Below are 15,686 nucleotides of genomic sequence, written 5' to 3' on the forward strand. Positions count from 1 at the left end.
TTGAGCTGGCCTTGGTTTACACCCAACAGTTGTCTTCAGAATGTTACAAGAGGAAAAAAAATTATTTGGAAGACGACCTTTGCTTACTTCTGTCTATCAAGGAAAACAAAGACCCAGTTGTATCAACACTTAAACATGCATTTAACTTAAAGTATATGAGCAGTCCCTACTTACCTCAATGGGTTTGGATTAGAGCCATTATAATTACCAACCATGAATCTCTATTAAGTGCAGCACTGTTCTTTCAGGGGCATTTACGTGGGTGTTTGTATAAAAACACTGTCAAAAACTAAAGAACACCAGTAAATATAAAATGGCAACACTCAAGTTCAAATGTAATGAACTAATTTATTTTTTTTAACACTACATCCAACTGTTTTTCACCACTCACAGATGTCACTGGAACAACTTGAATACAAAAAAATTGCCTAAGAACAATAAACTACACAGACCAGCTAATATTGCTTTAAAAATGCCCCCTGTTAAACTTAAATAATAGCCAAATCTCACTGCAGTAAATGTACTTTTATATCATTAAATACTAATTTAACAGAAATGTGACTGCGCAGTGAAAAACACAAAAATGCTGGGAGTGAAAGATTGCCCCTTTTTTGCCTTATTTTTCCTGTGCATTATACAAGTGTCCAAATTAACACCCAAAAGAAAAAAAACAATATTTTCATATTAGCTGGCCACGTAGTAGCACAAGCCAAAGCTGGGACTAAACTAAACTCTAATATGCCCTTTCCAAAGCTCCTGAGGGGGAGAGACTGGCAGACACCCCTCACCACAGGCTCTGGCCACCCTCGATGACCAGGTTATGGCCCGTCATGTAGTCTGAGGCTTCGGAGGCCAGGTAGACGACGGCAGCCTGCAGGTCGGTGGGCTGGGCCAGCCTCCCGGCGGGAATGTCGGCCAGCCAGCGCTGCACCAGCGGCCGCAGCTCCTGCGAGCGGATGAGCGGCGTGTCAACGATGCCCCTGCAGCGAGCACACGGACCAAGGGTTTAGCAATGGGTCCTGCCCAGAAGGAAAGGCAGCACCTAGAGGTGTTTGAGATGTTAATTCAGAATGAAAACAGTGTAATAGCACAAAGGAGATGAGCACATCCAGCCTGCCGTGCCCTTGCTGAAAGTCATGGTGCGAACTTCCATGACGCTCCTTTCCCATCATCACCTTTCGCTGCTGATGGGCAGCTCAGAGGTTTCCTTTCAAGTAAACACACACAGACACATCTTCTTAGCTAATAGCACAATCCCCTTACTTTTAGGTTGCTCATAATCACCAGTTTGAATTTTTTTTCTAGAAAAGAAGCACAGCATTGGAAGCAAAAGTGCCTTGAATCGGGTCTGTCGTGGCTCTTGGGAACTGTTGAACTTCTACCAATTTCTCATCACTCTACAACTGTCACACACCGTGTTTGTGTACAGCCCAGAGACTGAAAACAGACCAACTCCTCATTGTCAAAAAACAAGCGTAACAAAGGCCAGTGCCCTTCTGGGCACCTGACCCTTTCCACACAAAAAAAGGAGAGGCAGAAATAAGCACAACATGCTCAGTGTGATCTCCCCTAAACCAACACCTGACAAATCACACTGATTTACTTGTCTTGCCTCTTTTACACTAATGAGTGACTCCACCATTTACTAAAACTCTGGTAAATTTGGTTTTTTTCAGGTGCCCTAAAAAATGATGCTGCAGGAAACACAATGCAGGGTGAAGATTTGGCTGGCTTTTATGACTTTAACTGCAACTGATTTGTCATACTCCTCCTTAACAACATATTTGTATTTTGTGAAATGTATAATTTTTTCAGCCCCTGAACAAATATATTTACATAACTGTGTCTAACGAGAAATTGCATTTAACTTCTCAGAAATGACAATAACTAAAACCTGAACTGCCAATTCCACTTCATTAGTGTGGTAGAAATGCATTCCAAATGTTAATAAAAATTCCAACATGCTGATAAATTAGCGCTTCTAAGGAGCATGTGACACCTTGGTTAACATATTCAACCTCAATTATATTTCTCTTCAGCACCCTGTTATCTGGAACCTTTGCTGGCAATCAGAGGTGCTGTTTTTCAGCGGCCAATTTTCTAGATAATGTAGCTTATCAACACTGTGGGTAAACTTGCCAATGAAATCAGGCTGCACTGAACCACACACACGCTAATTGCATCTCTTTTTTATGCATATTTACAGACTGTCACTTCAAAGAAATCAGTGGCCCATTGAGGCAGCCAGTTAGCTGGAAGAATTGCCTCTTGCAAATGAAAATTAGCAAACAAGCTAGTGATAAATATGAAATGAACAAAGTATAAAAATACCCGTTTTGTTCTGAAACTTCATCGGCATCCCAATTTAGACTTCCAAGGAAATAATTTTTTGAGACAGACTGGATTCTGGGTATGAGATTTACCTTTTGTTTTAAATGAAGGCTGAAATCCACTATTCACTCTGTTATGAAGTGGAACTAATTCAAATTTTCCCCCAAATATTTCTGTTTGCACTAATCAGGCAGGATTTAAATATCGGCTTTATATTTTATTGTAATTGTCAATAAAGAGCAGAGCAGTTCAGAAACAGAGCGGTGCAGCTCACTTAAGTTCTGGCAACGTAACAAAATCAAGCACATTCCAGTATAGGACTGCGAATGGTTTATTTATTTCCTTCAAGCACAGCCCCCTGCTCTCCCTCCTTGCATTCCCAAACTCTTCAAGAACTGGTTTTCTTCAGAGAGAAACGTGCTTTGAGCAGCAGACATGAAATACATTGAACTCCTTTCCCTTACATGCCTCTCACTGCGCTTACAAAACCATCACCATCATCATCATTCTGGCTTTACACTATCCAAGAGCAGAACAAGATCCATATGATTTTCTTATTTTTTTCATTTACAGATATACTTTAACCCTGAGGGAATGCAGATTAGGGAATAAAACACACAGTCCTCCATCACAACAGATTTTGCTAAAAAGAGGACGTTTTTCAATCTGTTCAGAAAAATGATCTTTGGTCTGATCAGTGCAGCCTGCGAATCACCACGCTGTGCCTCTTGCTGGACCTTTCTTTAGGTTCACTCCATGTAGCAAAAATTTAAACGTATAACCGAACTTCACTACAAATTTTTGTTATAGAAATGAGAAAAAAATATAAGGCAAAACTTAAAAGTTGCAAACACACATACTGATGGCACTATAAATATTAGGCATGTCATTGATACTACACATCTTCTGGGAAAGCTTTGGTGCCAAGTTGGGCAATTTAATGTTGTCGAACCCTTTTAGGCAGATTTTAGTTGGCTTCTAACCAGTTCCAGCAAAGACAACTGCCAATGCATTAATTCCCTACCTCATCTCGTATGCAGTGCTGAGCCTATCAGTACTTTCTGTTGCATGTCAATGTAATATCAAACTGCTGGTTCCTCAACATTAGAGATGAGCATCAATATTTCATTATTGATACCCAGGACAATTTGAGACATGAGGGTAAAAAAAAGACCGCAAAAAAAAAAAAAAAAAGAGAGGAAAAACAATTGCCTAAAACATTTCCACTTCGAGAGACACATTAGGAAAAATATCACTTACCAGATACTTAACTGGAATTGTTACGTGCACTCAATCCCCAAATGAGAGCAAAAAAAGATTCCATCTGTGTGTAACTTGATTTCTTTCAGATGAGTTATTAATTTGAATGAGTTAAGTACACTCCACTTAATCAGGAAGTGTTTAATCACAAGATCCACTTAATTGGGACATCTCCCAAGGAATTAAGATTTAAGTCCAAAGATACTTACCAGCAACGACTGCTGCTTAATGGGGATAGTAATGCTGCTTAATTGGGATGCCTTCAGGTGATGCTGGGGTGCTCCTTCTCCTGCCAGCTCTGCCTCTCCTTCCCCTTTATGGGTTGTTCCCCAAACCTGCAGTGATCCTGCCCTGCCTGCTTTCTGGGGCCACAAGCCTGGTGCTGTACTGTGTGGCTACCTTCATGCTGCCCCAGAGGAGTAGGGCAGGATGCAGGGCACACAAAACCTCTTTGCTCATCAGCCCAAACCCAAATCCCTGCAGCCCATCAGTGGGGAACTTGGTTTATCCCCCAGGGCTGCTGGCCTGGCTGCAAGTTGACCTTAATACCAACTTCCAGCTGCCCATCCCAAAGGTCATCACATTATGGCATTTCATGTCTTGCTAATCAAGAAGGCAGTAATTAGCCAAAAAAATGAAGACTGATTCAGTGTAATGGCTGCAAAAATGACGTGTTCTAATGCTGCACATGCCAAAAACCAGACACCTTCCAGAATCCCCTCTTCTATCACACCCAACACTCTTCCATGTCCTGGGACCAACAAAGAGACTAAACCCTGTGGGCAGCTGGGCATCAGCCACCAGTCAATATTCTGTAAAAGTCCCTGTCCACATCCCGGTCCCCTCTGCAGTTCAACCCCCCTATCCCTTTCAGGAAGACTCCAGGACCTTCTTCATTCTTTTGGCATCAGTTGTGCAGCAGGCTGTGAGGTGATGGCACTGGACGGTGGCACAAGGACTGAGCACAGTTTCCACGATAGCAACAGCCTAAGCCATCCAAAACACCCAGGGAATCTCTTCTCTCCCTTCTCTCCCAGGCATCAGGTTTGCCTGGCCAGCAAGAGAAGCCTGCATGTTCAATTTTATAAATGCAATAAATCATCCTAAGAACTCTGTCATAATATTTTATGCATTGCTAACTTTTATGCATTGCTCTGCATAAGTTTTATGCACTCATTAAGAAATTAAGTTGATAAAAAGTGACCAGATAGGAAGAGGGGGAAAAGGCCAAAAGGTTTGCATGGTGAAATAATGTTTAAGGCCAGACTGGAGCATTTGGAGCTTCAGACAGAGGCATGCTGAGAGTGCCTTAAAGCTTTAATGCAGCCACGAATGGGAGGGGCAAAGTACTTAAGGACACAGTTATTTTACTTATCCAGAGCTGATCTTGGGTACCATCATGCCCCATATCTACATCTGTGCTCCTCAGACTCCTTAAAATCCCATCCTGTTATGACACTGAGGCTCCTGTTGGTGTTGGGTACTCAGATCAAGTGGGTTGAAGGTGTCCCTGGTCCTCGGTGAGTCCCATCAAGAGACAGTGACACTGGTGGGGTCCACAGTTCGGGGGATGGGTCCAAATGTGCACTGAAATGCAGGTTCACATCTCACACAGACAGAAGTGCAAATGTGAATAGCTATTCACTCAGAATATTTTGCTCATGTGATGAGGGATCTGAGCTCTATGAGCTACTGCAGGCTCCTTCCTCCTGCCCAGAGCTCCCTGTGCAGCCCCACCACAAGGCGCTCAGCCAGAGCTTGGAATCTCTGTGAGGGAAGTTCTGCTGGTCTCCAGAGCAGCTCAGTCCAGGCTCCCACCTGCATTAGGGAAAACTGCTCTGTCCAGAACAGGGAACATAAAAGACAGCAAAATATTTGTTCTCCATGCACCCTTGTTGGCTGTTTCTCCAAAAAAGCAACACATCACCCCTTCCTGTTGTAGGATTTTAAGCTCAGAGCTAGAGTTTAAGACAGGTAGAGATTATCAAAATGCAACCCTGTGTTGCTTTGAAAAGTAGAAAGAGAAGCTGTCTATTTTTTCTCCATGCTCTGACAACTGTTTCCAGGAACATAACTTCTCTAGATGTGAGTGCTTGCTTCCAGCTTGTACAAAACAGTGAGTTTTGATCATTCGGTGCCTGTTTATTAAATTTATGTAAGCCCCTAAGAAACAGGTAATTCCTCCTCTAAGAGCCTTCTCATCCATAATTACTGTGAATCTGGCAAAACCATCCCACCTCTGTTGGTGCAGATTACCCGTATGTTTTCAGATACAATTTCTGCCAGGTCCTGCTGAGCTTCCCTAATTCCCTTCATCTCCCCAGCTCCTGAAAGCCAGTGTAAATTCACTAGCACTAGTTGTGGGAACACCATTACCGTGCTGCTAGCATTGGCATGGGGAAAATTCCATTAGGAAGTCAGATGCTGTTGAAAGAATCTGTGGATCACATAGAGCGACGGCTGGAGTCACTGGTATAATTAGTAATAAATAGTCATAAGGAAGACAGCTAGCACAAGCAAGGGGAGAGCAGACCAGCAGTAAAAACAGAGGCACTTGCCATTAAGCTCTGTGATTTTTTTTTTCCCTCCACTTCGTGGATTAAAATATGTAATTTGTTTTCCCTAATTTGATGTACATTATTATCTTCGTTATTACAATTTAACTCCTGGGTTAAAATCCTGCCCTTCTTACTTACTCTGATTGACTTCAATGGCCTACAGAATTTGACCGCTTCCAATTAACGCTATCCACTTGGGTTTCTACTCAGCACTATCATGCACTGCTAATTGTTTAATAAAATGACTGGTTGGGCATGTGTGTGAGAAACAGGGAGAGACAAAGTGGATCTGGTAGGAAAACTTTTCTGTGTGAATAAGTACCCAAAACATAGAGCTTGAAGTCTCTAAAAATAAGGAAAATGTAATTTGTAATAAATATATATATATATTTACAAAACTGCACCTGGCCTCCTGTGACTGTCAGAGCTGAACAGCAGCTCAATAACAGCAATAAAATGTAGCTTTTAAAGTGCCTATATATTTGTCTCAAGTAAAAAGGGAAAAGAAGTATTGTCTATTAAGTGTCAAAACCCTTTCTTTAACCACAGAAGGCTTGGACAGACTAAGGAAATATTTCATCTGGAAGGGAAATGCTAAAAACTACCCTTCACATTATTGGAAAACCTATTATCAAATGCTAAAACCTCTCCTTAAATCCCTGAGTATACACAGCAACAGAACAGGCTTGGTTCTAAGTATTTAAACCTTTGTAAAGGAAAAGACAACATAAAAAGGGATGCAATCCACCTGCTAATTAGAAACTTTATTTGCTGAGATAGTGTTCATTTGAGCTTTGTAGAACATTTCATTCCCTTTGTACTTTCAAAATGAGACTACATTTTACTTACGGGGAAATGCAGTTGACTTTTACTCCTCTGTCAATCCACTCGGTTCCCAATGTCTGTGTTAATTTTACGACCCCGGCTTTGGAGGCGTTGTACGCCAACTGCTTCTGTGGGTGAGGGACTACAAGGGATTCAGAAGGAGAAAATTATTTATTCTTCCCAAATTAAGATACCTTAGGCACTACACAGACAACTCCCTGCATTGAGATGAGCTATTTGCCCTTTCCCCAGGTACCAGGCAGGGAGCAGCAAGAATTCAGCCACCTACAACACAAATCCCTAAGTAGTATTTTGCCATCTAACAATTTTGTCTCAGCAGATGAGCTATTTGAAAACAGCGGTGAAAAAAAAATAAAGACACTTAAAAGTTACCTTATTTGGGCAAAGACAAAACCAATGTATTGAAGGTATATATTTAAAGATTATATAAATATAAGATATTAAAGATTATTTATTATAAAGATATATATTATAATACAATATTTGACTCCTCTGAAGAAAGATAATCATATACACATATGCACATTCATATATTATACACATATGTATGTTTATATACTTGTACACTGTAACACTAATAAAATATGCTACCATATAATTATAAAATATTATATAATTAACAATATAATCTCTATTATAGATTATGTATTCCAAGTTATGTAATATATTAATATTATTTAAAATATGATATATAATAGATAATATATGATGTGATAACTGAGTGCAACAGTAAATTGTTTGATATGACATTATATGATAAAATATGATATAAGTGCATAACAGATTTTATATAACATATTATATATAGCTTCTTGGAACAAATTATTCTCCCTAATTTTTAAATTATCCCTACTCTGAAGCAAACACATCTTATTATCTAACGGGTGTTTGTGTGCATGTGAACACAGGTGCATCCCAAAAATTCAGAACACCCACCACTTTCAAAATCTGAAGCTTTTGAAAATGTTTCAGAGATGTCACATGTCAGTCAGAGACAGAAAATGATCAGCTTGCTAATTACAATGTTCAAGCTTGTTAGTGCCGTGTGCTCGGGTGGCTCTGCCCCTCTCCAGCTCAGTGAAAGCTACTTAAGGACAAATCCCCTGTGGGTGTAAAGTGCTTTAAACCCACGGGAGTCAATCCAAGTCAGTCCAGGTGTTGGGATTTACACCCACAAAATGTCTCTCCTTGGACTTTTCTGGCTGCCATTCGGACTTCATTAATAAACCCAGTGCAAAGCATCAATCCGTAATTAGCTCTGTATCAGCACCAAGCCTCACTGAACTGCTCACTCTGGTGGAGGGAGAGTGGGGAACATCAGGGCTAAATATCAGCAGTCACAAAGACAGGCAATTCCAGCCTGTGGGGTTGGATAATGCTGAACCCTGGAAGAAAGGGAATCACAGGGTTTGCGCAAGGTTCAGCAGCAAAACCCCAACTCCCAGCATTTTGATAAAAGCACATAAGCAGCACTGGTAGCTGGCATTAAACTGGTCTTAATAAATTAAGCTGATGCATCAGTTCTATATCACTCCCACCCATGGCATCCCAACGCACCCACTACTGATTTTATTGACTTAAAATCTTGGGTTTGAATATATCAATGTAAGGGGTGTAAAGGAGGTGATAACTGAGTTCCCCAACCTCTGAAAGAGCCAAAAGCCGTGCTATGAATTACTGAGCATGTGAACAAGGACCTTTGCCTTGAACAGAGATGTTTGTGAATAGATTTAAAGCACACACTTGATGGGAGCAACGATTAGAGGGGTTTTTTTCTGCATGTGCTGCAGGTTTGCTCAGAATTCAGCGGTCTCTTCCTTGCTACAAAGAGCATTTCATACCATGGCCCTCCTCTGCCAGCATTTATTCTGTGCTCTTTTTTGTTCAATATGAAATGATTTGCATTTTGACCAGCAGAACTGCTTTGCCCTCAGTGTGTGCCTGTTGCCCCCTGACGCAGCACGCCATGGGGGCTCTCAGAAAGATGTGGAACGTAATTTCTTGATTAATTGCCATGCATCAGCTCCAAGTTACATACAACTTCGGTAGTTAACCTTGTAACCTCCCAAAAGCAGTTCTTTGCTAAACTTTCCAAACATGTCTGTCTGTGATAAATCATTTTAGTGATCACTTGCTAAGAGGAGACGAGTTCTGGCACTGGCTCTGCACCTACAGTGCATATGGGTGAGAACAAGTTGCTGCAAGCAACGAGAATCAGCTTCTAACTTGGGGTGGGTGACGAGACAGAGTTATCAAAAGTCCTTCCATGGACTTTTGTCTTTATACGAGTATCTAAGGAAGGTAATTAGGAGGATGAACTTTTCCCCTGCTGAGACACTCAGCCCCTCTCAATAGGAAGAACTCAAGAAGAAGTTAACGGGTGCTGTGAAGCTCTGGCTCTGGATGGGATTTCTGCAGCAAAGCACCCCATGCCACTTCCTCTTCCCTTACCTAAGGCGGTCTCTTACAGAGAGAAGAGTGAGTCTGGAGCCCTCCAAACTCATACAAAATGGGGCTCGTGAATAAATCTATGCCTCCAGCAGTGTCACCAAAAATCTGCATTGCTAAGTCTTGAGGGCAGCAAGGACACTCACTCCTGTTCAGGACGGAGATGATAGAAGAAAGCAGATCAAAATTCTGCCAAGATTAGCTGCATTATGTTTTAAACAGTTCTGACTTTGGCTGGGACAGTTGGTTTTTTTCCCAGTAACTGTTACAGTGCTGTGTTTTAGATTTAGGACAGGAATAACGTTAACACATTGATGGTTTAGTTGTTGCTGAGTGGGTCTTACTTTAAACCAAGGACTTTTCAGGGCATCATGCTGCCCTGCTAGCGAGGAGGCTGGAGGCACAAGAACCTGGAAGGGGACACAGCCAGGACAGCTGACTCCAGCTGGCCAGAAGGATATTCCAAATCACATGGCATCATGCTGAAAAATAAGACTGGAGTGAGCTGGGAGACTGACTGGACATGGGTCAGTGGGTAGTGAGAAACTGCACCGTGCACCACTTGCTTTGCATGTTGTTTTATCCTTATTATTATTTGCCCTTCCTTTTCTGTCATAATAAGCTGTCTTTATCTCAACCCACAAGTTTTACCTTTTTTCCTAGATCCTCTCCTCAGTCCCAGGGGGGAGGGAGGGAAGGGCTGTGGGGTGTTCACTGCTGCTGTGGTTATACCACAACAACCTGGCACTCTGCTTTTGCACCCTTGTTTGGTACATCGGGCTCCCAGCCTGACCTTGAAGCAGCCACACAATGTTAATGAGAGGTGCACACAGACAGAGCAGAGCAGACCACTTCCCACTGAAGATATTCCCTGTAAAAATTACAGCTCTGAGTTACACCTGTGTGAACCGCCGAGCCGCAGCAGCCGAGCCACCGCTGCTGGAGCGTACGCCTGGAATAATTCCAGTGGAATACCAGAATCAAAATGCACATATGCAAAATGTATGCAGCTTATCTTCAATTAATTAAAGCTGATTCTGAGCAGTGTATCTGGAAAAATCACAAACAAAAACCTCCCTATCCTGCTAAGTGTCTCCTCATTTTCCTGTATCTCTGAGGAAGGACTCAACCTACAACAACAACAAAAAAAATATCCCCTAACTATTTCTAGAAACATTTCATACTATGCCAGTTGGCCAACATATTTAAATAACCAACCAACCAACATATTTATTTAACATTCAGCAGATGGACATGATATGAACATCGTGGTTTTCTGTCGTAGTTTCATAACTACTAGATTTTTTCAATGCCAAGATTCAAACAGGTTCAGAAGGTAAACACATCTCTCCATCTCTTAACTTCTGGCCTAGCATGCGCTAACTTTCACTGACATTTAAATGCATCTTGGGATGACCCTTCCAGGCTGCTCTCAGGGCTGCTTTCCAATGTTCCTTCCTGTTCTAGGACTGGTACTGCCCTCAAATGTGATCCCCAGGTGGAGCTCTGGACCTGGCCCGCCAGCCAAGGAGGTGCAGCTCCAAGCTGGGGCTGGGATGGATGCTGTGTTGGAATGGCATCACAACCCAGCTCAGCAGAGCTGTGCCAAGCCCCAATGGAAAAGTTGGAAAATACCTCTCCTTAAGCAGAGCACACCACTGCTGGGCTGCAGCAAGGCTGAGAGTTCTGTGCCAAACCAGCAGATCCCCTGTTTCTGCCAATTCCAAGAGCTTCCTAACTTTCTCCAGGATGGACCACCTCCCAGGAAATTTTGCTTTGTGACAATGATGTGGATGGTGACAGCCCAAGCATAGACCAGAGCCTGACTGCTTAGAGCAGAGCAGAAAAGCCTGAGGTATTTGAAATTTAAAGCCTCACAGTCTTTCCAGAACTACTTTTCTTTGGGGGATTTTGTAACTTTACAAAGCTGGGATGGAGGGATGGTGCCTGTGTTTAAGCATAAGTAAAACAGCTGGTAAAGACATTTCAAAAAAATATTAACAACAACATTATAAATGGATTTTTGAAGAACCATTTAAAGTTACTGTGCAATAAACTGAGTAGAATGTCATAGAATGTCAAACTGGGCACAGTAAAAATAAACATTATTCAGAAGGAAAATAAAAAGACTGCATATTTATGTAACATTCAGCAGATGGACATGATATTAATACAGGGGTTTTCAGTTGTACTTTTATAGCTACTAGATTTTCTTGCCTAACTTGGCAACCCAAGGCACCATTTGATTTTTGGATTTGGACAATACTGCAACAGATGTCCAGACCAATAAAATAAATTCCTAAAGGGCTATGCTTAATTTGTGTAATTGATCAATTTTTGTTACATGGGCTTCAGCTCAGCAGCCTTCCAGATTAGCTCAGCAGTAGGGATTGCATTCCATATGTTACAATGGTTTATTGGTGCTTTTGATGACACTGCTGATTCAGCAGCGTTGGTGCAGGCACCTGTTGGCAATGAGAATGTTATAAAACCCATGGGTACCAGGGCAAATATTGGCACAAAATCTTTTGGGTGGCTTGTAAGCATCTTGTGGGCTCAGCTTCCCACATGCCAAGGAGTTTGCCTGGAACAGCATGGAGGGAAGCAGCACTTCTCCTGTGGTATCCATGCACTGGAGTCAGAGAATGCGACTCCACCTTTTCAATAAAAAGTAATAAGTGCTCTAAAACATTGAGGACAGATAAATGTTGAAAAATTATATCAATAAAAATTTTGTAGTACATTTCCTCTAATATGAAATGTCAGTGATTTACTCCTTCCCAATACAGGTTTAATTGATTCAAATAGCATCGGTAGTAATTAAAATATGGATTCTGAAGCACAACTGTTAGCTCTCATCACTCACCTATTAAACTTGCCATAGATGCTGTGTTAATTATCTTCCCATATCCTTGATTCAGCATAATGCGGCCTGCAGCCTGTGACAGAAATTAAAGGAAAGACCAGTGACCCTTTCTGTGATTGTGCTAATAATGACATGATAATAAATTAGTCTTCACTTTTCAGAAGAGTTGATGTGCTAACACATTTTTTTAAGCACTTGATATAAAAACTTGGTATAAAAATGGCTGATGCAGGAAAAAATTCCATTGCCATTTCACACCTCTTCACTGTTGGCAATATTTTTTCAAAATAATCACTAATGTTGGGATTTCCCCCCTCCAAGCCTTCTGGTTTTCAAATAACCATCCTTCAAAAAAATTTTGGCCATTCTTTAATGCCTGGGCTTGGGTAGCCAACAAGTACCAGCTGCTTTTGAATGTATTGACCGAAATCTGTAATTCATATAAAGCAAATCTCACCTAAACTCCACCAAAACTAGGACCAATTTTATTGTGATAATTATTAATAAAATGTTATTAGATCTTGAGATAAAGTAAATACTTAGAATGTTAATATCCTCTTGCAATACTAACCAGTGCAGTATTTCACACTTACTTGGCAGCACAAAAATAATCCTCGTAAATTAACATTGAAAGTTTTGTCCCATTCCTCCAGGGAAGTCTCTTCACTTGCAGAGTTGAGATTGATTCCTGCATTGTTGCATGCAATGTGGACTGTGCCCCAGCGAGCCACAATTGCATCCACCATCCTTTGCACATCCTCAGGCTTGCTTACATCTGCTGCCAGGGCAAGGCTTTTAATGCCTGCATTGAAACGAGAGTGATGGAGTCAGTACAGGAATTCACAGGGAAAGAAAAAATTCTATTTTATGATTATTTTTTTAATTCATATATAGAGAGATTTTTTACATGGCTGTATTTTAGACATATAAATATATTTTATATGTATATTCCACCTTAATTCATTGCTCCACAAGCAGTAGCAAAACGTGTGTTTGTTGCTGCAGTACCATTGTAAAGTTGCTGACTGGTGCGAGGTTTGCTTGCTGGAGCCCAAGCTGGAGCCCAGGTGTGGGAGCGAAGGCTGCCACTCCGGCAGGACGAAGCTTGGAACACTGCACCATCTTCTGTCCAAACCCTCAACTGCAGCTCCCCCAGCCACCGCCAGCTCTACAGATGCTTTTCCTATGCCAGGTCCCCCCCAAGATGCTACAGAAACCAAATTAATTTATCCCAAAATGCTCTCTGGATGGATTACAGCGCCCAGAGAGCTGGGAGGCTGACAAAACCAAACCAGTTTTAGGTGGGAGTTAAGTGGTAATACCTGCAGCTGCACAGGTATGGTACTCACAGTGCCTTATTAATTGCTAATCACACTGCCAGAATAATGCAAACATTTGGAAGTGAAGAGATTTACAAAATTTGAAACATGCAGAAGTTTTGCTTTTTTCCTAAAATTATCCAGCCAGTGGCTTCTGCACCAGTGCTGATCCGTAAATAACTTCATTTAATTTATTATGAAAATCAGCTTTAAATACCCTTATTATTATACAACTTAAGAAGCCTGCTGAGGCACCCAATGCCACTGGGATTATGCCCATCCTGAAAGCCAAACAAAGCTGCACCAATAAAGGCTGTGGTGAAATTGGTCTTAAGGAAGGAAGGAGGGAGGCAGCCACTGGGGTTGGATCATGGATCAGCAGACTGGGTAGGAAGTTGCAGCTGTTAAAGCAAGATTTTTTTACTTCTGTATAAATGACAAATTTGTTCCACACTGGTCCCTCTTTCAGATCATTCTGATAAAACATTTTAAAAAAGGGATAAGCCTATTCTAGGAGGAGACTCTCCCAAAATGAAGCTGAGATGGAGGCTTCCAGGAAAGCAAGACAAAGCAGGAATTGCCCAGTGGTGTGTGAAGAAAATGGCAGGAAAGAGGCTTTTGCATGGAAAAGCTCCTCCTCATCTGCAGTGCCTTCAGGAGCCTGTCAGAGTGCATAGCCCAAGGTGATGCTGCTTTGGGGTGCCAGGGCGTGGGAGCTCCTGTCCCCTTCAGCGATGACACTGTTCTCTTGATTTCCATGGCAGAGAAAAAATACAGACAACTAAAAAATGGATGCACGCTCTGCCACAAAACAAGATCTCTTCTTTTATTGCAGGTTTTATGCTAAATGTGCTGAAAGAATAAAAATAGCCAGACGGCCCCTGTTGGTCCTCCTAACTGTTATCAAGACATGTAACGCACAGGGAGTTGCTGCAATCTTTCAATTTACAGACAAAATGGGTGCAAGCCTGTTACTAATGGTAACAGAAAGACCCTTCACCTGCCCTCCAACTCTCACCCCATTTAGAGCTTCATCTTATAGGTCAGTTCATAAAAACAAGACAAAAGGTGCCACGTGTGAGTGTCTAGCGAAGAAGCAGTGAAGCCATGCTCACTTCAAACCAGAGTCCCACACTCGACCTTAATCAATTCAGCTGATATCCCTGCACTCTGACAGGGGGGAGGAAACCACTTTCTGTGTCTTCACAGTCCCCACAACCCACCTGTTAAAAATAATAAATAAAACAAACTGTGGAAAAATAGCTTCAAATCTACAGACAAGACCAGAGGCAAGACACCCAGCACAGGATGGCTCTGCTGGGTGCATGATGGGGCCAGTGCATCTCCACAGCACTCAGTTGGGTTTTGTGGGGCTCGTGGAGGCAGGTTTGTGACGAGAGGGGCAGGAGAGTAGCCCAGGGGCTCTGTGCTGGAGGGAATCACTGTGCCAGATCCTCCTGAGGTGTCCTTCTGCAGGGACACACACGTCCCCCTGCCACGGGCTTCATCTCTGGTCTCTCGGTATAAATGGAAGTAACACGTTGCATATAGGCAAGGAGATCAGGAGTGACATTGCACAAGGCATTTGCATAGTTTACAGTGAAAATGCACATTTTAAAAATCCCATCACACTAATTCTTCCCTTAGGGTAGAGGCAGTGATTCCCCCTGAAGACAGAGGTGTGAGTAGTGGAAGGTAACCCTTAGGATTTTTTGGTTATGTTTCATCATTTTTGGTTCTTCTGTCAGGATCCATTAGCAACTGTTGAAAAAGGTATTCACACAGGATCTAAAAACAAAGACCCCTGTAGCCAAGGGATGTACACCCGAGCTGTCTAACAAAGCTAAAACTGAGATCACAGGCGTTCTGATGTTTAAAACTTGTCATGAAATGATGGCACCATCCCAAAAGGCAGGAAAGGGCTCCTTGGTATAAGAAGAAGAGTGGCTCTAAGCAAGCTAAGCAAAATGTTTTTAAAAAGTATCAGTATGGGAATGACTTGGGGCACTGAGCTTCCAACTTTGAGTTAGAGATCTACAGCCATAGAGGAAATATTAC

At 41.9% G+C, this 15,686-nt stretch overlaps 1 protein-coding gene across 1 annotated transcript in view; it reads right to left on the minus strand.

Annotated features, from left to right (window-relative positions):
* Positions 1-372: 372 nt before the first annotated feature.
* LOC116449622 overlaps positions 373-15,686 on the minus strand; it is a 33,748-nt gene continuing 18,434 nt past the window's right edge. The window contains exons 8-11 of the mRNA XM_032121315.1: positions 12,903-13,111; positions 12,310-12,382; positions 6,999-7,116; positions 373-980 (exon numbers count right to left, since the gene is read on the minus strand). Coding sequence (XP_031977206.1) covers positions 785-980; positions 6,999-7,116; positions 12,310-12,382; positions 12,903-13,111 — 596 coding nt within the window. The 3' untranslated portion in view covers positions 373-784. The remainder of the gene's footprint in view (positions 981-6,998; positions 7,117-12,309; positions 12,383-12,902; positions 13,112-15,686) is intronic.

Source organism: Corvus moneduloides, chromosome 11, assembly GCF_009650955.1.
Source record: "Corvus moneduloides isolate bCorMon1 chromosome 11, bCorMon1.pri, whole genome shotgun sequence".
In the NCBI taxonomy this organism is placed as follows: Eukaryota; Metazoa; Chordata; class Aves; order Passeriformes; family Corvidae; genus Corvus; species Corvus moneduloides.